Below are 23,327 nucleotides of genomic sequence, written 5' to 3'. Positions count from 1 at the left end.
CCAGAAGGAAGTGAGGAAAGAGGCTGGGGGCGAGCCCTGCTTCCCTGGATGCAAGGCCATAAGGTGGGGATTTCCTAAGCCTGTCCCACATGCTCACCCCTGGGACTGTGGCTTCCCTGAGAGCTGGTCCTGCTGCTGCTCATAAGGGCAGGACTTTGGCAGGAGGCCAGACAGGCAGGCAACTAGAGCCCAGATTCTTTCCACTGCCATTTCTGGGCTGGGGCTGCACTCAGGTGCACTCGGGTGCAGGTGCTGCCAGGAACACAGGTGAGTGCATTGGACTTTCACGGCCTAAGGCCCTATCCTCAGTGCCTAGACAGGGCCAGGATCTTGTTGATGCTCTGACCTCTGGCAGAACGGGAGCTCCAGAAATGTTGGCTGCTTGAGAGCAATTGAATGCATGTTTGGGGGCCGGGGAAGGCAGAGTTTCTCCTGGGTCCCTCTAGACAGTCAGTGAGAAGCCTGTACTCTCAGGGATCATTGCTGTAGTTAGGAGATAAGCTTCTCTAAACATGCAGAGCAGTAGTAACTATGAGGAGGCACAGTCTCTCCTGACCGTGACTCTGGCTGTTGGTGTGGCTTTGCTGCAGCTGCCGTGTGCCACTGATGATCCTGCTCCTCTTCCTTCAGGAAAGTAAGAGGGAGAGAACAGCCTGAGTGGGGGTGAAAGTCAGTGAGCTGCAGTGTGGGATGGGAGGAAGGAGGTACAGAGGATTACAGGCCATCTTCCCTGATTGCTCCTCATCCAGCAGGAAGAAGGAATGAGAGGTGGTTAAGGGAGGAGGATCCGAATGCTGGGGTCGCAGGCCAAGAGGACTCTTGCCAGAAGCTTAGGTCACACTTAAAATCATGGGAGATAGAGACAGGGTGTCTTTGAGACGATGTTTGGGCACCCAGCAAATGGTGAGACCCCTGAATGGCATCTACTTGTGTTTTTCTCCCCTAGCATCATTGTGCTTGCCAGGGTCCCAGGCAGAGGAGTGAGGCCTGAAGGTCTCAGCAGCCATGAGTGCTTGATGCCATCCTCATCCCAGCCCTTCATGGAGCAAGGACGGGGTGGGTGTGGCCACACCTCCCTCACGATGGCTATAGTCATAGTGGTGGCATCAGTGTTTCTCACGAGTCTGGCGGCAGCATGCCCAATACCATGCACCTGCCCTATCTCAGGCAGCGTGGTGGACTGTGGGGGCCTCCACCTGCTCTGTCTCCCTTCCAGGCTGCCTGATGGAGTCTGGCTCCTGGAGCTGAGCCACAATAATCTCAGCCATCTGCCGGTTGGCACCTTCCAGGGCCTTTGGGGACTGCGGGTGTTGCTGCTTTCTCACAATATCCTGCGGGATCTGTCTGGTGGGGCCCTAGGGGGCCTGAGTTTCCTGGAGCAGCTGGACCTCAGCCACAACCAGCTGGCCTATCTGCCCCCAGACTTCTCGGCTACCCTGGGCTCTCTGCTCCGCCTGGACCTCTCTCACAACCTACTCACTTCCCTGGACCCCAGCAGCCTGTGGCGCCTGGGGAGCCTGGAGCAGCTCGACCTGAGCCACAACCAGCTGGCTGAACTGATCGCAGGGGTCTTTGGGGGCCTCTTCCGCCTACACTGGCTCTCGCTGGCTGGGAACCAGCTGCAGCGGGTGGAGGGTGCTGCCCTGGCGGTTATGCCAGGCTTGGAAGTCCTATCTCTAGCTGGGAATGACATCAGTGAGCTGGAGGCCGAGGCGTTTGCAACCTTAGGGGCACTGGGCCTTCTCTCCCTCGTGGGGAACCGACTGCAGCACCTGGAGTTCAAGGCAGTGGCAGGCATCCGGACAGCAGGCACGCGGCTGCTGTTGGCCGATAACCCCTGGACATGTGACTGTGACCTGCAGCGAGCCTTCGGAAAGCTGGGTCACCTGCGGCACTTGCGTGTGGTAGACCTGGGCAACCTGACCTGCGCTGGGCCTGAAAGGCTGTCAGGAGCAGTGCTGAGTGGTGTGGAGGCCCAGCTTTGCCTGGCTGAGACTGCCACTGTGCTGGGCATCACGGGCGCTGTGCTGCTCATGGTGGCTGTGGCTGTGTTGATGGCTGAGCACAAGCGCAGGCAGGGCCCGGAAGAAGCCGGGGAGCTGGGGAGCTTTCTGGAGAGGTGAGGGGTGCTGCAGAGCAAGGTCAAGGCAGCTGGAGGAGGGAGAGCAGAGGAAGGTGTGAGAGAGGAAAAGGGAAGTTCCTCAGAAGTCTGTGGAGCTCAATTGTCTGTGGAAAAGTTGAGGAAACACTTTTCCTCAGTTGTCTGAGGAAAAGTTAAATATTAAATTTGAACTCAGTTGAACATGGACACAAACAATGGTCACGGAATGGGCTGTGTGAGCCCCTTGAGGCATTCATCCAGCACTGTTTCGGAGAAATCTCTATTTCAATCTATTCCTATATGTTAGTTATTGAAAAACAATAGACACTCGCAAAAACGAGTTGACCTTTTTGTGTTCCTTGAGCCTGGTCACAAAGGGCCCTCGTGACTGGAGCTCATGCCAAACAACTCGTTACAAAAAGAGCGAGGGTCCCAGACTGTGCCGAATCTTCATGAGACCTCTCCTCGTCTGTGCACGGACGAGTGGCCGACTCTGGAGCCCAGGCCATTGCTTCCCAGACTGGTGGTGAATCCTCCGTAGTCTGGTGAGTGTAAATGTATGTATCTCTTTTCCCTTCTCCCCTTCCCATTGCAATTTGCTTATTGTATCATTTGCTTATTATATTAATTTGCTTATATCATTCGCTGATTATATCTGCATTGCCATTTACATCGGATAAAGCTAGTTTACCCTTAAAGGTATTGTGTGTGTGTGCCTTTTCTTCTCCCCTCGTACATCTCTCACACGGAACATTTTTGGTGTCACGAACAGAATCTGAAAGAAACTGCAAGGACCGGGCTGGGAGCTCAGAGACTTCCCATATCCAGGGATGGGAACTCCCCCAGTTCTTCCCTGTGGCCATTGAGTTGTCCAAGGGAATTGGCCTTTGTGAAAATTGGGAATCTAAATTAGTGCAATTTGAACCTTTGTGCGTGAAGTGCTTCAGGGAATCCCAGTTGGTAAAAGGGACGCTGAGGGAATTTCCCTGCGTGGATGGTGCTTGCTTACTGCTTATAAGTTAATGTGCCAAGATAGGGACTAGCTGCTACAGGAGAAATGTAAGCTGGAAAAGGAAAAATGCTAATCTGACTTCCAGACTGGTCTTGGCCCAATGCCAGGCCTATGTCTTCACTGATCAGGCTCAAAGCTATCAGCCTATTGATGAAAAAAGCATCTGTCTGAGTGGCCCAGTCAGTGTAAAACTGAAGCAGTCAGCCAGGGTTTGGAGCAGGTAAAAACCCAGCTCCTATCTCAAGGATGGAAAATTAATCCTAGTAAAATTCAAGGACCTGCACAAACTGTAAAATTCCTTGGCATCCTATGGAATAAGGGAAATAATCAATTTTACCAAAGGCTAAGGCTAGAATACTAGAATTTGCAACCCCTACTACTAAAAAGGAAGCCCAGAAATTGGCTTGTTTGGATTCTGGAAACGTCATATTCCCCATTTGGGTAACATTTTACAACCTCTGCATGCAGTCCTTAGAAAACGCTATGACTTTCACTGGGGAGAGAAAGAGACCATGGCTTTAGAACAAGCTAAACAAGCAGTGAAACTGGCACTAGATCTATGGCCCATACGGGATGGCCCAGTAGAACTGCAAGTAACTGTCCTAAATCAACATGCTAATTGGAGCCTTAGGCAGAAACAAGATGGGAAGATGGTATCTTTGGAGTTTTGGACCCGGAAGCTGCCAGAGGCCAGCAAAGCTTATACCCCTTTCAAGAGGCAATTGTTAGCTTGCTGTTAGGCTTTGCTGGAAATGGAGCACCTCTGCTTCAACCATGATGTCTTTATGATTATGACTTGGGTCATGAGTTTTCCCAAAACTCACCGGTTCTGATGAAGGAAGCTCTGCTGGGAGCAGCCAGCTGGCTGAATTGGTAGCCGTCCTCGAAGCTCTTCAGGAGGAGGCCAGAGGGATTTGTCACTTGTATACCAACTTTTGGTCAGTAGCAAACAGTCTCACTACTAGGATGCCCCAATGGCAACGAAACAAATGGTTAATTGGGAATAAAGAGGTTTGGGGAAAACAATACTGTGAAGATACCTGAATCCTGGAGCACACTACCATTATCACTGTTTGCCATGTTGGTGCTCATGCGTCTCTGCTTTCTCTTGACAGACTATTCAATCAGCAGGCAGATCAATAGGCCAAAATTTCCACCATATCTGCAAACTTGAATGCGGATGAATGGATTACAGCACGGTCAAGCCTTGCAATGAGAGGCATAGTAATGTATGGTGGTATAATTGATAGTGATTACTGGGGAGAGTCAAAGGTCATTTTATACAATACCACTCCAGATTCTTTTGCTATAAAACCGCAGATGCGGGTTGCTCAATTGTTAGTGGTACCTTGTCAACAATTAACCCCCGAGGAAATTTCTGCCCCAACAGAAACAACATATAGAACGGAGACTTCAGGTCCACCAGAGTGGGCAACTTAAATCCTGGAGCCAAAATATGGGTACAATGTCCATCAGATCCTGCCCCTAAGACTGGTGACCTTGTAGCTATTGGAGCCGAATATGAAGGCATAGTACAATTTCCTAAAGATGAAAAACCATATCATGTTCCCCTCCATTTTTGTTATTACAGAGAATAGCCTGTCTGCTAGTAATCAGCACCTGGGTCACCATGGCTGAGGCTGAGAATGAGTTCATCAACTGGGTAGCCACTGCCGCAACAGAAGCCAACTGCAGTCAGTGCTGGCTATGTGTCGGGTTGCCAGAGGCTGCTGGGAATGGGCTACCTTGGAGGATTGTCCCTGCTAACATTTCTGAATGGATATGCCAATACCAATGGGAGTGGGGTAACACTTGGTTTGGTTTTGTTTTGTTTTGCTTTTTTGAGCCGAAGCCTCTCTCTGCCGCCCAGGCTGCAGTGAGGTGGCACGATCTTGGCTCAGTGCAACCTCCGCCTCCTGGGTTCAAGTGATTCTCCTGCCTCAGCCTCCCAAGTAGCTGGGACTATAGGCACACACCGCCACGCCCAGCTAACTTTTTGTATTTTCAGTACAGACGGGGTTTCACCGTGTTGCCCAGGCTGGTGTCAAACTCCTGAACTCAGGTGATCCGCCGGCCTCGGCCTCCCAAAGTGCTAGGATTGTAGGCATGAGCCACCGCGCCCGGCCCGGGATAACACTTGTAATCCAACCTGGACTTCTTTTAACCAAACAGTCCATTTTTGCCCAAGCCCAAACAAAACACAGCACCTTTGTTACTTAAATTACACATTACAGCGATACAATTATAGTAGAACTCTTCCTGTTCCCTGGGGGGCCCTCTAGGTATGTGAATCCTACGGGTGGTGATACCTGCCCCCACATTGGATGGGGAAACACACTTGTGGGTGGTCATTAATTCCATTCACCATCCGGGATAATATTCCCCTCCCCAGTAATCCAGATGCTTACAAACATTGCTGGTTACGAATGCGCCGGACTCTGTGGTGACGCTACCCTATCACAGTATTCTCCCCTGCCGCCGGTACAACCCTGCTTCAGCAACAAATTAAAATATTCAGCTTACATGTAGAAAAAGCTCTTAATGATAGTAGCATGGAACTTATGTTGTTATCAGATAAATGTGCTCAGCTGTGTACTGTCGTGTTGCAAAGTCAAATGGCATCAGGTTTGCTTACCGCAGCCCAAGGAAAGGTTTGCCCCTTACCGCATACTGAATGTTATGTGTACATCCCTGAAATTCTCAAAATATGACTCTCCTTGCAAAGCCATGGGGGGTGTGGTTTTTATTTATTATGCTTTTTTTTGTTTGTTTTTATTTATTTATTTTTTTGAGACGGAGTCTCGCTCTGTCGCCCAGGCTGGAGTGCAGTGGCCAGATCTCAGCTCACTGCAAGCTCCGCCTCCCGGGTTCACGCCATTCTCCTGCCTCAGCCTCCCAAGTAGCTGGGACTACAGGCGCCCGCCACCTCGCCCAGCTAGTTTTTTTTTGTACTTTTTAGTAGAGACGGGGTTTCACCGTATTAACCAGGATGGCCTCGATCTCCTGACCTCGTGATCCGCCCGTCTCGGCCTCCCAAAGTGCTGGGATTACAGGCTTGAGCCACCGCGCCCGGCCCTATGCTTTTTTTTTTTTTGAGATGGGATCTCGCTCTGCCACCCAGGCTGGAGTGCAGTGGCATGATCTTGGCTCACTGCAACCTCTGCCTCCGAGATTTACGCCATTCTCCTGCCTCAGCTTCCTAAGTAGTTTGGACTACAGGCGCATACCACCACGCCCAGCTAATTTTTTGTACTTTTAGTAGAGATGGGGTTTTGCCGTGTTAGCCAGGATGGTCTTGATCTCCTGACGTTGTGATCTGCCCACCTCGGTCTCCCAAAGTGCTGGGATTACAGGCGTAAGCCACTGCGCCTGGCTAATTATGCTTTTCATTCTCCTGTGCTTACCCTGTATCTGTAATCTATATCAACTGTGCCTTCCCTATGTATCCCTAGGAGTATTTTCCTATAATTGAGTATCAAATTGAGGCCGAATGTGGAGGAAAAGTTAAATATTAAATTTGAACTCAGTTGAACATGGACACAAACAATGGTCACCAAGTCCCGGAACGGGTTGTGTGAGCTCCTCGAGGCATTCATCCAGCGCTGTTTCGGAGAAATCTCTATTTCAATCTATTCCGATATGTCAGTTATTGAAAAACAACAGACAATCACAAAAACAAGTTGATCTTTTTATGTTCCTTGAGCCTGGTCACAAAGGGCCCTTGTGCCTGGACCTCATGCCAAACAACTTATTACAAAAGAGCTAGGGTCCTAGACTGTGCTGAAGCTTCATGAGACCTCTCCTCGTCTGTGCACGGATGAGTGGCCGACTCGAGGTCATTCACTTCCCAGTCTGGTAGTGAATCCTCCATAGTCTGGTGAGTGTAACTATATATATATCTGTTTTCCCTTCTCCCCTTCCCACTGCAACTTGCTTATTATATCATTTGCTTACTATATCTGCATTGACATTTATGTGGGATAAAGCTTCTTTACCCTTAAAGGTATTGTATGTGTGCCTTTTCTTCTCCCCACGTGTCTCCTGCACAGAACACCAGGCAAGGGTAGGAGTAACTGAGGGTGGGGGGACCACAGGAACAAATGGCTGTGTTCATTTCTCAGGGGCCAGGCCACCCACCCATCCCCCTCTTCTGGCCTGATAGGATGCCAGCATCTGTCCCAGCCCTAGAAATGAGGATTTGGCCCCAGGTCCTTCCCTTCTCAGTATCCCTCTGGAAAAAGGAAAGAGCAGGAAAAGGTAGAGAGGGACTTCAGCCCAGAGAAGGGGCGCAGTGGGTAACAAGGCAAGCTTCCTCAATCCAATCTTCCCCTCCCCCTCACACAAATCCCTGGCCACTGCTGCTGGAGACTTGATTGGAAACTGCTTGCTAAGGTTATGATGGGAGGGTGGGGCGTTGTGCCTATAGGGACAACCCAGGCAGACTCCTAGGACTATTTTATGGACATGTTGTACACATCCTGTACTGGTCCTCCTCAACACTTTAGGGCTGTACACCTCGGCCATCTGAAACACGGAGAGGTGAGGAGACTGGAAGAATAAAACCAATTAGAAAGTTGATTCTGTACTATGTGCCTGTATTGTGGTAAAGGAAATTTGTTTTGTATGGTTGTCACTGGTGGGCAGAGACAGACAAAATTACCTTTAACTCAGACTTTTTCTCATTCCCCTTGCCTAGAGACCTCCTCACCCTCCAACATACATGTATACAATCTCATTCTCTAGGTCTTTGCATCTATGTATTCCTCTCTCGTGTTCTTTTACTTTTTAGAGATGGGGTCTTGCTTTGTCACCCAGGGTGGAGTGCAATAGTGCACTCATAGCTCACTGCAGCCTCAAATTCCTCGAGGAATCCTCTTGCCTCAGCCTCCTGAGTAGCTGGATTACAGATGAGAGCCACCGTGCTTGGCTTCTCATGGTCTTTCTGATTTACCCAGACCTTATCCTAGTGACTGTGTTTATTTATGAGACAGAGTCTTGCTCTGTCATCCAGGCTGGAGTGCAGTGGTACGAACTCGACTCACTGCAACCACCTTCTCCCGGGCTCAAGCGATCCTCCTCTCAGCCTCCTGAATAGCTGGGATCACAGGCTCCCGCCACCACGCCCAGCTAATTTTTAGTAGAGATGGGGTTTTGCCATGTTGGCCAGGCTTGTCTCGAACTCCTGGCCTCAAGTGATCCACCCGTGCCTCTGCCTCCCAAAGTTCTGGGATTATAGGTGTGAGCCACCATGCCAGACCCTAGTGACTGATTTAAAATGAAATGTGAAAAGAGGTTTTATTGTCCACCTGGCTGGTTGGGGATTTTTTTTTTTTTTTTGAGACAGAGTTTCACTCTTGTTGCCCAGAATGGAGTGGAATGGCGCGAATTTGGCTCACTCCAACCTCCGCCTCCTGGATTCAATCAATTCTCCTGCCTCTCAGCCTCCCAAGTAGCTGGGATTACACGTGCCTCCCACCATGCCTAGCTTTTTTTTTTTTTGAGATGGAGTCTCACCTTGTTGCCCAGGCTGGAATGCAGTAGCACAATCTCGGCTCACTGCAACCTCTGCCTCCTGGGTTCAAGCGATTCTCCTGCCTCAGCCTCCTGAGTAGCTGGGATTACAGGCATGCGCCACCGCACCTGGCTTTTTTTTTTTTTTTTTTTTTTTTTAAGATGAGTCTCGCTCTGTCGCCCAGGCTGGAGTGCAGTGGCACGATCTTGGCTCACTGCAAGTTCTGCCTCCCTGCCTATTCACCTGCCTCAGCCTCCCAAGTAGCTGGGACTACAGGCACCTGCCACCAAGCCCGGCTAATTTTTTTGTATTTTTAGTACAGATGGGGTTTCACCATGTTAGCCAGGATGGTCTCGATCTCCTGACCTCATGATCCTCACCTCCCAAAGTGCTGGGATTATAGGCGTAAGCCACCGCGCCCGGCCTAATTTTTTTGTATCTTTAGTAGAGATGGGTTTTCACCATGTTGGCCATGCTGGTCTCGAACTCGTGACCTCAGGTGATCCACCGTCCCCTAGGTCTCCCAAAGTGCTGGGATAATAGGCGTGAGCCAACACACCCTACCTGGTGGCAATTTTTTTTTTTTTGAGACAGAGTTTCGATCTATTGCCCAGGCTGGAGTGCAGTGGCGCTATCTCAGCTCACTGCAAGCTCTGCCGCCCGGATTCACACCATTCTCCTGCCTCAGCCTCCTGAGTAGCTGGGACTACAGGCGCCCGTAGTAGCTGGGATTACAGCCATCACGTCTGGCTAATTTTTGTATTTTTACTAGAGACAGGGTTTCACTATCTTGGCCAGGCTGGTCTTGAACTCCTGACCTTGTGATCCACCTGCCTCGGCCTCTTAAAGTGCTGGGATCACAGGCGTGAACCACCGTGCCCATTCCAACACCTTTTCATCTATCTGTACAACACATATTTCCTGAGGGCATCCTGTATACTAGACCCTGAGGATGTACAGATGGTTCCCAGCATTGGAGTTTTCAACTTTACATTGGTGCGAAAGCAGATCTGCATTCAGTGGAAACTGTATTTCTCTTGCAATGCTGGGCAGTGTCAGCGAGCCACAGCTTCCAGTCAGCCACACATTTTCAACTTACAGTATTTTCAACCTATGATGGGTTTATCAGGATATAACTCTATCACAAGTCAAGGAGCATCTGTAAATAGTAAACAGAAACCCAGGCACTGTGTTTGTCCTTATGGAGCTCGCAATCTAGTGGGGGAATATTGTCAATAAAAGAATCACAAATACATTGGCTGGGTGCAGTGGCTCACGCCTATAACCCCAGCACTTTGGGAGGATGAGGCGGATGGATCGCTTGAGGTTAGGAGTTCGAGACCAGCCTGGTCAACATGGTGAAACCCTGTCTCCACTAAAAATAAAAATTAGGCCGGGCGCGGTGGCTCACGCCTGTAATCCCAGCACTTTGGGAGGCCGAGGCAGGCGGATCACAAGGTCAGGAGATGGAGACCACGGTGAAACCCCGTCTCTACTAAAAATACAAAAAATTAGCCGGGCGCGGTGGCGGGCGCCTGTAGTCCCAGCTACTCAGGAGGCTGAGGCAGGAGAATGGCGTAAACCCAGGAGGCGGAGCTTGCAGTGAGCCGAGATCGCGCCACTGCACTCCAGCCTGGGCGACAGAGCGAGACTCCGTCTCAAAAAACAAAAAACAAAACAAAACAAAATAAAATAAAATAAAATAAAATAAAAATTAGTCAGGTGTGGTTGCGGGTGCCAGTAATCCCAGCTACTTGGGAGGCTGAGGCAGGAGAATCACTTGAACCTGAGAGGTGTAGGCTGTAGTGAGCCAAGATCGCACCACTGCACTCCAGCCTGGGTGACAGAGTGAGACCCTGTCGCAAAAATGGAAAAAAGCATATATATATATGTATAATTGTCACCGTGCCAAGTGATTCAAAGGAAGGTAGCTGATGTTATGAGAACATATAAACGGGTGGGGGGTGGGAGAAGGGGCTGAGAACACACTGAAGGGGAATGCAGAGACCACCTGGATGTCCACTGCAATTAAACTGACAAAATATGACAATTTGGGCTACAGTGGGAGCATGGCAGCTGGAGAAATGGACTGACTTGAGATGTCCCAGATGTTCAGATCTCCCTTTTCTCTCAGGCGACAGGCAAAAGGCAAAACCCAAAGAGGTGACTTTGAGCCAGGAGGACACCCTACTTTGCACTTAACAGAAACGGGGATTTCCTCTGGTGCGTTATGTGTACCATTTATTGAACCGCTACCATGTACTAGGACCGACCTTGTCACATTTAAAGTTCACAACTCTGGGCCAGCGCACTGGCTCACGCCTGTAATCCCAGCACTTTGTAATCCCCGCCCCCGAGGGGGGCGGATCACGAGGTCAGGAAATTGAGACCATCCTGGCTAACACGGTGAAACTCCTTCTCTACTAAAACTACAAAAAATTGGCCGGGGCGTGGTGGCACGCGCCGAGTAGTCCCAGCTACTCGGGAGGCTGAGGCAGGAGAATCGCTTGAACCCGGGATGCGGAGATTACAGTAAGCCGGGATCGCACCATTGCACTCCAGCCTAGGCGACAGAGACTCCGTCTCAAAAACAAAACAAAACAAAGAAAGAAGTTCAACTCTGAGGTAGGTGTCATTATCCCCATTTCATGATGCGTCTCATAAAGTTTAGGTGATGTGCCCAAAATCACACCGGGTTGGAATTAGGGTTAGTGCCCTGATCGGGCTGCAGTCAAAGACCAGTTTGCTTTAATACATCAAACTACGGTCCAAGACTTCTGCTTTCTTGAGCCCACTGTTCCTAGTTTTCAATTTTGCAGGGACAAAGATGGGCCCTGAAGGCTCCATGAGCAGACGAAAATGTTGGACTTCGCAACTAGATCACCTTAGGTCCGGAACTACAGAGCGATATCGTTGTTTCCGGGAGGAAAAAAAAAGAAAAAGCGCTTAACCCGGAAGCTGCGTGTCCCATCCCCGCGCTGGCCTCTCTGACTGGGGTGAGGCCGCAGCGGACTGCCCTTTCCCAAGATGGCGTCGAAGATAGGTTCGAGACGGTGGATGTTGCAGCTGATCATGCAGTTGGGTTCGGTGCTGCTCACACGCTGCCCCTTTTGGGGCTGCTTCAGCCAGCTCATGCTCTACGCTGAGAGGGCTGAGGCACGCCGGTGAGCAGGCCTACGCAGCCGCTAAACGCGGCAGGGGGCAGTGATGTGGGAAAGAAATTGGGGGCTAGAAGTCCGGACCCTTGGATTGGGAGGAACTGGGACGAACTGGGACCTCCCTGGGAGGGGTTCTGGTCTGCGTGTCGGGCCAAATCTGGTAGGGCAGTCCTGTCCTTGGGAGGTGAGTCTGGTTTGGGGGAGCAGTGGAGCCTGTGGGAACTCAAGGGGTCTCAAATTTCTTCCCCCACCCCTTCATTCTGTCCTCGTTGCTTCCCCACTCCCGGTCGCAGGAAGCCCGACATCCCAGTGCCTTACCTGTATTTCGACATGGGGGCGGCCGTGCTGTGCGCTAGTTTCATGTCTTTTGGCGTGAAGCGGCGCTGGTTCGCGCTGGGGGCCGCACTCCAATTGGCCATTAGCACCTACGCCGCCTACATCGGGGGCTACGTCCACTACGGGGAATGGCTGAAGGTGAGCGCCTCGACCCCAAAAGGGGCGTCCCTCTGGGTGACGGGGAATCAGAGGCCAATGCCCAGGGCTGTTGGTGGGAGATGAATGGTGCTGGCCAGGTGCACAGTGTGAAGCCTGGGAGGTTCGAACCCCTAGGCTTATGGAGATTACAGAGCGCAGAAATGGATCTTAGAGACCACACAAACTTCCTCTTCAAAGTGTGGAAACTGAGGTCCAGAGATGGGAACCAGACTTTCCCAAAGCCACACCACAATTAGGATACCGGTGGGACCAGAACCCCAGTCACCTGGTTCCCAGAATCTTTTAAACTGTTTAGTAATTTCAGACTCATGGGGTACAAAGGACCTTGGAGAGTACCTAGTTTTCATAAAATAATTTTATGAAAATGTAATTACTCTTAGTATAGCATTTAAGCCAGAACCTGTGCCAGGCCCTGCAGGCTTGGAAATAAGGTTGGACAAAGGCACTGTCCTTGAGGAAGAGACTGTCAGACCCTTAGGGGAGGCAGATGTGTGAACAGCTACAGGGCAGCAAGATCAATGTTTTTGTGGGATAGATCCCATGCCACATAGAATAAAGAACACCAAGATTAGAGTCTACAGATCTGAGAGTGAGGAAGGGAGAAACACATTGTGTTTGGGTTCTGCCACTTACTGGCAGGTAGGACCTGCCAGTTTTCTTTTTTGTTGTTGTTTTTTGAGATGGAGTCTCGCTCCGTAGCCCAGGCTGGAGTGCAGTGGCGTGATTTTGGCTCACTGCAACCTCTGCCTTGCAGGTTCAAGTGATTCTCCTGCCTCAGTCTTCCAAGTAGCTGGGACTACAGGCGCCCTTCACCACACCCAACTAATTTTTGTATTTTTAGTAGAGACAGGGTTTCCTCATGTTGGCCAGGCTGGTCTCGAACTCCTGACCTTAGGGTGATCCACCTGCCTCGGCCTCCCAAAGTGCTGGGATTACAGGCGGGAGCCACCACATCCGGCCACACCTGACAGTTTTCTTGACCCTCTGGGCCTCAGTTTCTACTTCTATATATATATAAAAAGAATGATCTGTCTGTTGCATCTGCCCACCAAGCTTGGAAATGTAAGAGGGTTCATCAGATGGAATGCGATGTGTAGAGATGGGTGGTTCTACACTCTGGGAAGCCAGGAGAGATGTGGCTGCTGCAGTTCTTGACTGGAGTCCCCTTGCCCCGGCCTAGGTCCGTATGTACTCGCGCACAGTTGCCATCATCGGCGGCTTTCTTGTGTTGGCCAGCGGTGCTGGGGAGCTGTACCGTCGGAAACCTCGCAGCCGCTCCCTGCAGTCCACCGGCCAGGTGTTCCTGGGTATCTACCTCATCTGTGTGGTATGTTGGGGACTGTTGGTTGGAGGTGCCTGGCTAGGAGTGAACTGTGAGTCCAGGCACGGCAGAACCCCAGAAGGTAGACACAGAACGAGGCCTTGTATGCAGTTCCTGACGGCCTGGCTCCCTGAGAATTGTCCCGGCCAGCTTCTAGGCCTCAGGGCCCTCCAAATGCCTGTTGAGAAGCCCTTCCTCCAACAGTGTTGCCATGAGGTAGACTGGCCATTAAATTCCAACCCTGAGAGCCAGGAGAACAAGATGGTGTGATTCTCTCATGGCTCCAGGCCCCAAAGGACTAGAAGGGGATAAAGGAGAGGTTTGGTGGGAGTCAGGCCCCAGCTGGGACTCTGCCTCCTAGAGCTGATGAGAGCTCCAGGGTAGCCACTTATGGTTCTCCCTGGTGCTAGAGGAGGCCAGGATGGATGGGGACATGGACAGGCCCCAAGCTACTTGGTCTCATCTTAATTACTGAGTATATCTCATGTACAGCTGTCTGTGTGAGCTCCCATATTCAGAGGTGAGAGCTCCGGTCTGACTGTGGAAATACACTTCCTTCATAGCCCCTAGGGTGAGGGGAGACATAGACCCTAACCTCCTTGGGCTCCATAGTCTGAGGGGGAGACAAAGGCCCTACTTTCAGAGGTTCCCCAGTCCAAGAGGGGAGTCAGAAGCCCATTTGCAGGGTCTCATTTGCAGGTGCCATCTCAGGGGTGGTTTTCCCCAGACAGGCTTCTGAGCCTGTTGGAGAGTCTTAGAGGATGGTATGTCTCCAGGCCTACTCACTGCAGCACAGCAAGGAGGACCGGCTGGCGTATCTGAACCATCTCCCAGGAGGGGAGCTGATGATCCAGCTGTTCTTCGTGCTGTATGGCGTCCTGGCCCTGGCCTTTCTGTCAGGCTACTACGTGACCCTCGCTGCCCAGATCCTGGCTGTACTGCTGCCCCCTGTCATGCTGCTCATTGATGGCAATGTTGCTTACTGGCACAACACACGGCGTGTTGAGTTCTGGAACCAGATGAAGCTCCTTGGAGAGAGTGTGGGCATCTTCGGAACTGCTGTCATCCTGGCCACTGATGGCTGAGTTTTATGGCAAGAGGCTGAGATGGGCACAGGGAGCCACTGAGGGTCACCCTGCCTTCCTCCTCGCTGGCCCAGTTGCTGTTTATTTATGCTTTTTGGTCCGTTTGATCTTTTGCTTTTTTAAAATTGTTTTTTTGCAGTTAAGAGGCAGCTCATTTGTCCAAATTTCTGGGCTTAGCGCTTGGGAGGGCAGGAGCCCTGGCACTGATGCCGTACAGGTTTTTTTCCTGTTAGGAGAGCTGAGGCCAGCTGCCCCCTGGATCTCCTGTCCCTGAGAAGGGAGTATGGCAGGGCTGGGATGCGGCTACTGAGAGTGGGAGATAGGGGAAGGAAGATGTAAATTGGAAGTGAGCAAATGTGAAAAATTCCTGTTTGAACCTGGCAGATGCAGTTAGGCTCTGCAGTGCTGTTCAGAGACTGAGAGTGAGTGTGTGTTGACACATGTGGATCAGGCCCAGGAGGGGCACAGGAGCTGAGCACTACAGAAGTCACATGGGTCCTCAGGGCATGTTAGGGGCAGAAACAGTACCGGCTCTCTGTCACTCACCTTGCGAGCGGAGCAGGCCCTGGTCTGCTCTGGGCTGTGCAGGGGTGGAACAGGCAGTGACCAGCTTTGCCCTTCCTGCTGTCTCTGTTTCTAGCTCCATGGTTGGCCTGGTGGGGGTGGAGTTCCCTGCCAAACACCAGACCACACAGTCCTCCAAAAATAAACATTTTATATAGACATTTGGTTTTGCTTTTTCTGTTCTCCCCAACAGGGCACTTTGCCATTGGCTGGGATTGATCTTGGGTTTCTTGAAACACCAGATCTGGTTAAGCCCCACCTTGGGCCTCCTGTGATCTTTCCCCTGTTCCAAGATTTCCCACAGTTCTTTGGCTCTTTTTTTTTTTTTTTTTTTTTTTTTTCACTTCTTTGTTTTTTAGAGACGAAGTCTCACTTTGGTGTCCAGGCTGGTTTCAGACTCCTTGGCTCAATCAATTTTTGTTGTCCAGGCTGGTTTCAAACTCCTTGGCTCAATCGATTCTTCAGCCTCAGCCGCAGCCTCCCAAAGTGCTGGGACTACAGGCGGGAGCCACTGTGCCCAATGGCGCTCTTTTTCAAGAATCTCAAAATCTTCACTGTACTATATGCTTTCGATCCCTCACCTCAATCCCTCTTGTTGTAGGTTGTCTTTTTCTCCCCATTTGGAGCCGATTCTTATGAAGACATCTTTGGTGAGAGCTGCTAGAGGGAGAGAACTGTGAAGTGTCCACTGTGAAGTAGAATATTTTACATTTTACACATGAAGGAAATGGAGGCTCAGAGAGGGTAAGCAGTTTTGGTCAAGCCACAGAGCAAATCCAGCCCACAGAGCTGGATTCCAGGTCAGGTCTATCTAATGGCCAGGTCCAGATATGTACTCAATGTGACCCCTCTCCTGAGGGGAGACAGAGTCCACCCTATTCCAGCCCCTACTGTGCCATGATGGTCTCTCTGTTGACCTTCTCCCTTTGTTTTTTTTTTTGTTGTTGTTTGTTTTTGAGATGGAGTCTTGCTCTGTCGCCCAGGCTGGAGTGCAGTGGTGTGATCTCTGCTCACTGCGAGCTCCGCCTTCCGGGTTCATGCCATTCTCCTGCCTCAGCCTCCCGAGTAGCTTGGACTACAATTTGGTTTTTTTTTTTTTTTTTTGAGACATAGTCTCGCTCTGTTACCCAAGCTGGAGTGCAGTGGTGGCATGATCTCGGCTTACTGCAACCTCCGCCTTTCAGGTTCAAGTGATTCTCCTGCCTCAGTCTCCCAAGTAGCTGGGATTATAGGTGCCTGCCACCATGCCTGGCGAATTTTTGTATTTTTTAGTAGAGACAGGGTTTCACCACATTGACCAGGCTGGTTTCAAACTCCTGACCTCATTATCCTCCCGCCTTGGCCTCCCAAAGTGCTGAGATTACAGGGGCGAGCCACTGCACCCGGCGACCTTCTCCCTTCTGGTCTATGTGCGTCTGCCAGAAAGTCACCCCAGCAGTAGCTGGTCTGGTGCCTGGTACATCATGGAGCTTCAAAAATGTCCAGTGAAACCCCTGGGCTTTGGATTTCTGCCCATCTAGTCCTGTAGAGACTGGACACAACTGCTAGCAGGGCCTAGGGGAAAAGGTCCAAGTTTGAGCTTTTAAGCCAAAGTCTTTTTGTTTTTTGTTTTTTTTTTTGAGGATGGAGTCTTTCTCTGTCACCAGGCTGGAGTGCAGTGGCACGATCTCAGCTCACTGCAACCTCTGCCTCCTGGGTTCAAGCAATTCTTCTGCCTCAGCCTCCCGAGTAGCTGGGACTACAGGTGCGTGCCTCCATGCCCGGGTAATTTTTTGTATTTTCAGTAGAGACGGGTTCACCATATTAGCCAGGATGGTCTTGATCTCCTGACCTCGTGATCCGCCTGCCTCAGCCTCCCAAAGTGCTGGGATTACAGGCGTGAGCCACCATACCCGGCCCACCAAAGCCATCTTTTAACTTCTCTGGGCTCTTGCAGGTAAATGGTCTGCCACGGATGTCTGGTTCTGGCTGTGAGCCCAGCCTAGAAAGGGAGTTATGGGTGGAGGCACCCACAGGGAAGGGGAGCTGGTGCTACTGTGGCCTGGTCTGTGGAAGGGAAGATGCTTCCTAACCTCTGGGAGGGAGACGGTGGCAGCATTCATCATAGAAGTCCTCTACTCCCTCCAAGAGTCCTCTGATTTCCCAGCCCTCAAGATCTTACTCCCAGCCTGCAGTCCTAGCACTTTGGGAGACCAAGGAGGGAGGATTGCTTGAGCCCAGGAGTTTGAGACCAGCCTTGGCAACATAGTGAGACCTCATCTCCAACAACAACAAAAAAGCCAGGTGTGGCAGTGCGTGCCTGTGGTACCAGCCTACTTAGGAGGCTGACGTGGGAGGACTGCTTGAGCCTGGGAGGTCGAGGCTGCAGTGAGCTGTGATTGCACCACTGTACTCCAGCCTTAGTAAAAGAGCAAGACCCTGTCTTAAAAAAAAAATCTTGCTCCCACGGGGTCACTTCTAATTTTCTTTCAAGTGTGAGCTGACTCTCAGACAAGTATTTGCATTTTAATCAAGGCCTCCTGAAAAACTGCAAAACCCAAAAGAATTAAAATGAATGGTACAATATCACGCAGGCAGGGGTGTTATTTTGGGTAAGGGAGCCTCAAAACATAGCACAGAGGCACAGAAACTGGCCCACCCTTAGGGTTAGTCCTGAGTAGAGCCCGGGAAGGCATCTTCCCCTCCCCTAATCCCCAGGTTGAAAATTGAAGGCCATTTGCTTGTGGCTTTGGAGCGAGTCGAGTTGGGGTCCTAGACTGGCCCCCCTCTTTCCTGTGCTTGTCCCACTTCAGCGCCTCCTCTGGGCAGAGCTGGGGCAGCTTTCTCCTTTGCAGATCACTCAGCCAACAAGCCCCATCCAGCCTGTGGCTGGCTGCCTGGGGTCATCCCCAGCTGGCATGGCTTTTGGTCCACCCTGGCCATTCCAGGGCCTGTAGGGTCCATGGTGAAGGTCAGCTGCCTGGGTCAGAAGCTGGCTTGCGAAAGGAGTCTGGAAGTCCCTTGGCATGGTTGACCAACTCATAGGAGTCCCGGATATCAGCTAGGCCGAACCAGAAGAAGATCCACTGCTTGTTGGAGAAGCTGCCATCACTGTGTTTGAAGTACCTGGGTGTGGGGAGGTGATGCAGGAAAGTTTTTAGGGCAAGGCCAGTGTTCATTACTCACTGGTTGTCTTCAAAGAACATTGATTGAGGACCTACTGCATGCTGGGCACCCAGCTGGGTCCTGCTATGTGTTATCTCATTTTATCTTCACAGCAGAGGCCTGAGCCTGGCATTTTTCAGCTCACAGAGAAGCAGCTAAGGCTCAGAGAAGTTAGGTACCTTGCCAGGCACACACAGTAAGGGAGCGGGTGCCTTGCTCTCCACACTGCCTTGGCTGCTCAGCAAAGAGGAGGGTTCTTGCTCACTTCCTAGTGCTCACAGAGCAGGGTGTAGGGGTGAGGGGGTAGTTACTGAAGGAGAGAGGAGGGTTGTTCCACTGGAGGCACCGCAAGCCTCCAATAGACCCTGAAGGGTTAGGATTCCTCAGGCCCCTGTGAGAGGCGGGCTGCGTGGGGGTTAGGAGGTGTCACATGCTTCCAGGAAAGGAGTGTTAAGCGTGCTCTAACTCGGGAAATCTCAGGCTTTCTGTGAGGTCTGCCCCTGGGAGGTAGTGAAAGGGAGACCAGTGGACGAAGAGGAAGCCCAGCCTTCCTGGCATGGTTCGCAAGGGCTGGAGAGGAGAGGGAAGTAGGGGCCCAGCCCAGAGCTGGGAGTGGCGGGACCTACCAGGGATTGATGGGGTTGGTGACCCGGGAGCGCCAGAAAAGCGTCTGCAGGTCCCGCCTCAGGCACTCCCACAGCATCTGCCCGGAGCCTTGGCCCTGGCGGCTGGAGCTCACCACAAATTTGTCCAGGTACGGGGTGCCCCCCAGGACGGGCTCCATGGTCAGAATGGCGGCAGCGTTGTACCTGGCGCAGCGGGAGAGCGGCAGGCTGGGACCTCTCCTTGGTCCGAAGCTGCCCGACTGCCTTCCAGACCCTGCCCTCTGGGGTCCGCAGGCTCACCCCTCGGAGACGTAGATGGAGTGCAGCCGCGGGCGCAGCGAGGCCAGGTAGTCGTCCCTGAGCTTCTTGCCGAAGCTGGCGTTGACCAGGTCCACTAGACGGCCCTGGTCCAGCTCGTCCAGCCTGCGCACCCGTAGCATTCGCTCGGCGTTCTTGAACAGGGTCCCGGACCCTGGAGGAGGATGGGAAGGGGCTCGTCTGGCTGGAGAGCCGTTTGCGCAGCCTGGTGGGGGCCGCAGGTAGGACACAGGCTGGTGGGACAATTTCTGTCTTTGGGAGACCTCCACAGTGAAATGATTTCAGTGGTCTGCATAGATTTGTCTGTGATTTTCATTAAAGGAGATGCTTTTCTCAGGTAGAGATCGTGCCCCAAGCTCCTCCTGTCCTCTGGAGCCCTACCCACTTACCTTAGTCCTCCCTCTCTCCTTGAAGTCTGTCTCCCGCCGCTGACCCGGCCCACCCACCTAAGCCCCGCCCATCTCTCATGGTCGAACCCCTCCCTCGTGGTCCCGGCCCTCCTGGCCCCGCCCACCGGACCCTTCCTCCCCGCCCCCGCCAGTCCTGCCCATTCCTTTAATTCCTTTGGAGTTCCCTTCCAGTAAGCTGGGTCTCCTCCTCTCTCACCTCCCCTGGGCGGCGGCAGCAGCAGGAGCCAATGCTGTGACAATCCCCGCCCCCTCTACGGTCCCTGTACTGGAGGAGAAGCCGCTCCTCCTGCCCGCAGACACCCAGCCCCGGCCAGTGCTCACTCCCGGGACCCAGTCCCCTGCCCGCCCGCCGCCCTCACCCTTGTTGCTGAAGAGCTCAGTGAGCAGAGTGCTAGCGGCGGTGATGACGGCTGAGGAGTGGTGGGGCAGGCGGCTGAGCACGTCCACGATGAGCCGCATCTGCTGCCGTTCTTTTGTGCTCACCCACTCGGCGTTGCTCACCAGGTCCAGGTCGGCGGGCAGGTTCACGTTACTCAGGACCTGTGTCCGGAGCCAGCGGGTGAGCCTGGCCCACGGCCAGCACGGACTGCGCCCCTGCTCCCACGGACCTCTCTTTTCTCTTACCCCTTTATCCTTCCGCTGGGAGTCCTTGGCTGGGGAGGGCGCAGATCTAGGCACCCGGGGCCGAACTCCTCCCCTATACTCCCTTACGCTTTTCTACCCACCCGGCTTGCTAGTGAGTCTGCGGCCCGTCGGGGAGAAGTGCGAGGGGCGCAAGAGAAGATCCAGATCGCCGGGGTGGGCGATGGGGAAATAAAGGGCCGCACCTTCTGACTGCTGTCTCGCAGGCCGCCTGTGTTATTGAGGAAAATGATTTTGGTGGGCCGCAGCGCCTTGGCCAGCGACGCGGTCACCTCCAGGGAGTCGAGAAGCACGGAGCGGCGCGCGGCCGTCTCCCCGATGGGGCACAGGATGGGGATGCTGCCCGACTCCAGGCACCACTGCAGCAGGTCTGTCTCCACCGAGACGATGCCGCCGTAGCTGTGGGCCAGACGTGGTGCTCGAGAGGGCCCCCTCCAGGCCTGCTGGACGGGGCAGGGCGGGCGGAGTAGCGCGCTCTGAGGACGCCTGGGCGGGCAGGGCGGGCACTAACCTGGCATGGGGAGCCGGCTCGGCAGCGCCTAGCACAGACCCGCCGCCAAAAAAAGGCACAGCAGTGGCGGCGTTGTGTCGAAGCGCGTCCACCAGCACCTTGCAGCTCTCAGCCAGCTGCGCCTTGGCCTCCCAGAAGGAAAGACAGCCCGAGGGCGCCGTTGGGGCGGGCAGCCCCAGGACCACCAGCGGCTTCATGTCCATGCGCTGCAAGAAGGCCAGGGCGAAGGCCAGACTGGATACGCCCTGCTGGCACTTGAGTACCTCCTCGTCCACCTGCGGAGGAGTGGGCTTTCAAGGAGTGTGACACGGCCCTGAGCCGCTGGCTCCCACAGCCTGGCCTGCAGGGCCGGCTCGGTGACCCTACGCTTCCAGAAGCTGTCAGAACCCACTTCTTGCCACTGGTGCTCACCTGCTCCGCCCTTTGCCCCGTTGGGTCTTGCCACTCCCTTGTCTCACGCTGGGGTACCTCCCGCCCTTCTCCCTGCGACCTTGGACTCCGGGACACCTTTGGGGGAGGGGCAATGCAGGCGGCTTCTGTCCAGGTCCTTCTGAACCCCTAACTGCGCCCTTGTTGGGGGCCTTCTTCAGAGCATCACACCTGGCGGGTGGGGGCCCCCCAGGATCCTCACTCGGGCTGGGCGCGAGGCTTCCGGAGGAGCTTATGGCCTCACCCATTCCCGGCGGCGCTGGTCTGGGCTCTGCCGGGCTCCTTCCCGCTTTCGCTGCGCAGAGCCCGCAGCCTATCCTACCATGCTTGAAGACAGGTGGCCACACAACCCCCTCCCCTCGCTGTGTCACGGCCCACGCCGGGCTCCGCTCACCTCGATGACGGCGAAGGGCTTGTCCGCGGAGTGGTGGCAGGTTTGGAACTGCGTGAGCCAGTGGCGCGCCTCCCCGGGGCTGGCCCCGCACTGGTTCAGGAAGGCCTGGATGTCCCGCTGCACCAGCGAGCGGCCCGAGGGAGGCTCAGGGGGCTCGTGGGGCACCAGGGGTGTGGGACTCGGCACCCACGACGGCTCCTCGGGGACAGGCGACTGGGAGACGTCTTCCGCGCCCGCGTACTCCTCCGGCGGGGGCTGGGGCTGCGACCAGGCGGTGCTGAGCCGGCGCCCCGGGCTGGTGCCCCTCGCCGCCCGTCGCCGTGCGCCACAGCTCAGCCTCCGGGATCCCCCAGTGCCTCCCCGGCCGCTCAGCCTCGGGGCCACAGCAGCTGCCCGCAGAACCGCGGCCATCAGCGCCGTCGCCATGACGACAACCAACTCTTGCCCGCCCAAGAGTGGCAGTCTGTCTGGAGCGTCTGGCACTGAGGGGCTCTTAACTTGCCGTTGGGCGGGGCTGGACCTGGTAGGGCGGGGTCCGGACAGGGGACTAGGAGTCTCCTCTGGTTGCGTTTGAGGAGGGTCAGGCCATGGGTCAGGGGGCGGGGCCACTAGGCTCCCCCGCCCCTGGAGGAACTGAACCCACTATCGGTCATGGGGCCGAGACTAAATGTGGCAGGTTGTCTTTAATCTGCTGCCAAGGTAGGTTCCAGGGGCGGCTTTGGGAGTCTGCAGGGCCTTGGATGATTGGCATTCTGACCCGAGAATAAGGGACTGCAGGTGGCTTTGAGCACAGGACTCGGCAGGGGTCTGGAAGGAGGGAGCTGGAAAGAGTAGAAGGGGGACAGTGGGACGGCGGGGGGCGGGTGGTGCTGGCCTTGTCTGTCCTGTTTGCTGAGCTCAAAGAAGATCCTCATGAATGACCATGAGGTTACCAGGGTTTGCCAAACTCCAGTCACTGGGTACCAGCTTGAGGAATTCTATTATATCCTCAAAACACCCCTCAAAACTTATAATACTTTAGTGTTAAAGTATTTTAATAGTGTTAAATTTTTTTTAGTGTTAAAGTTTTTCTTTATCAAATATCATCTCTGGTAAAAATAAAATAAAATGGAATTTTTCATTTTGTTTTTTGAGATAGGGTCTCACTCTGTTGCCCAGGCTGGAGTACAGTGGCACAATCATAGCTTACTGCAGCCTCCACCTCCCAGGTTCAAATGATCCTCCTGCCTCAGCCTCCCGAGTAGCTGGGACCACAAATGCACACCACCATGCCCAGCTAATTAAAAAAATACTTTTTTTTGAAGAGATGGGTTTTCACCATGTTGCCCAGGCTGTTCTCGAACTCCTGAGCTCAAGCAGTCCTCCCACTTCTGCCTCCCAAGGTGCTGGGATTACAGGTGTGAGCCACCTCACTCAACCTCTTTAACCTTTTTAAACTTAAAATTTATCCATATTAGGTCTGTAACTAGGCCAGTATCACTTGCCATAAGCAGAATACCTTAAGAATCAAGTGAGGAGGTGGGTGGGTCATTTGAGGTCAGAAGTTCAAGACCATCCTGGCCAACATGGTGAAACCCCATCTCTACTAAAAATACAAAAATTAGCCGGGCAGTAGTGACATGTGCC

General features: G+C 53.2%; 2 protein-coding genes and 1 pseudogene across 4 annotated transcripts in view; 2 read left to right on the top strand and 1 right to left on the bottom strand.

Annotated features, from left to right (window-relative positions):
- TMEM101 (transmembrane protein 101) overlaps positions 1-15,409 on the top strand; it is a 121,720-nt gene extending 106,311 nt beyond the window's left edge. The window contains exons 2-5 of one of the 2 annotated variants that reach the window (XM_050763154.1): positions 11,609-11,789; positions 12,077-12,257; positions 13,459-13,605; positions 14,376-15,409. In XM_050763154.1, the coding sequence (XP_050619111.1) occupies positions 11,653-11,789; positions 12,077-12,257; positions 13,459-13,605; positions 14,376-14,684 (774 nt within the window). In that variant the 5' untranslated portion in view covers positions 11,609-11,652 and the 3' untranslated portion in view covers positions 14,685-15,409. Of the gene's footprint in view, positions 1-11,608; positions 11,790-12,076; positions 12,258-13,458; positions 13,606-14,375 lie in introns of those variants that run through there. The other variant, XM_050763155.1, reaches the window with a different exon arrangement.
- Positions 459-662, top strand: LOC126940100 (uncharacterized; annotated as a pseudogene).
- Positions 15,410-17,732: 2,323 nt separating the features above from the next.
- Positions 17,733-22,841, bottom strand: NAGS (N-acetylglutamate synthase). 2 transcript variants are annotated; one of them, XM_050763100.1, is made up of 7 exons: positions 21,702-22,240; positions 20,879-21,153; positions 20,553-20,766; positions 20,085-20,265; positions 19,298-19,469; positions 19,019-19,201; positions 17,733-18,353 (listed from the first exon to the last, which is right to left on the bottom strand). In XM_050763100.1, the coding sequence occupies exons 1-7, from the start codon at positions 22,125-22,127 to the stop codon at positions 18,200-18,202; spliced, it is 1,605 nt and encodes a 534-aa protein (XP_050619057.1). In that variant the 5' UTR covers positions 22,128-22,240; the 3' UTR covers positions 17,733-18,199. The 2 variants fall into 2 exon arrangements, with proteins under 2 accessions (XP_050619057.1, XP_050619058.1); XM_050763101.1 differs by having other exon boundaries at positions 18,243-18,353; positions 19,132-19,201; positions 21,702-22,841.
- Positions 22,842-23,327: the final 486 nt, after the last annotated feature.

Source organism: Macaca thibetana, chromosome 16, assembly GCF_024542745.1.
Source record: "Macaca thibetana thibetana isolate TM-01 chromosome 16, ASM2454274v1, whole genome shotgun sequence".
Lineage (NCBI taxonomy): Eukaryota > Metazoa > Chordata > Mammalia > Primates > Cercopithecidae > Macaca > Macaca thibetana.
Note: the sequence above shows the minus strand (reverse complement) of the source record. Positions and strands in the feature narration are given on the sequence as shown.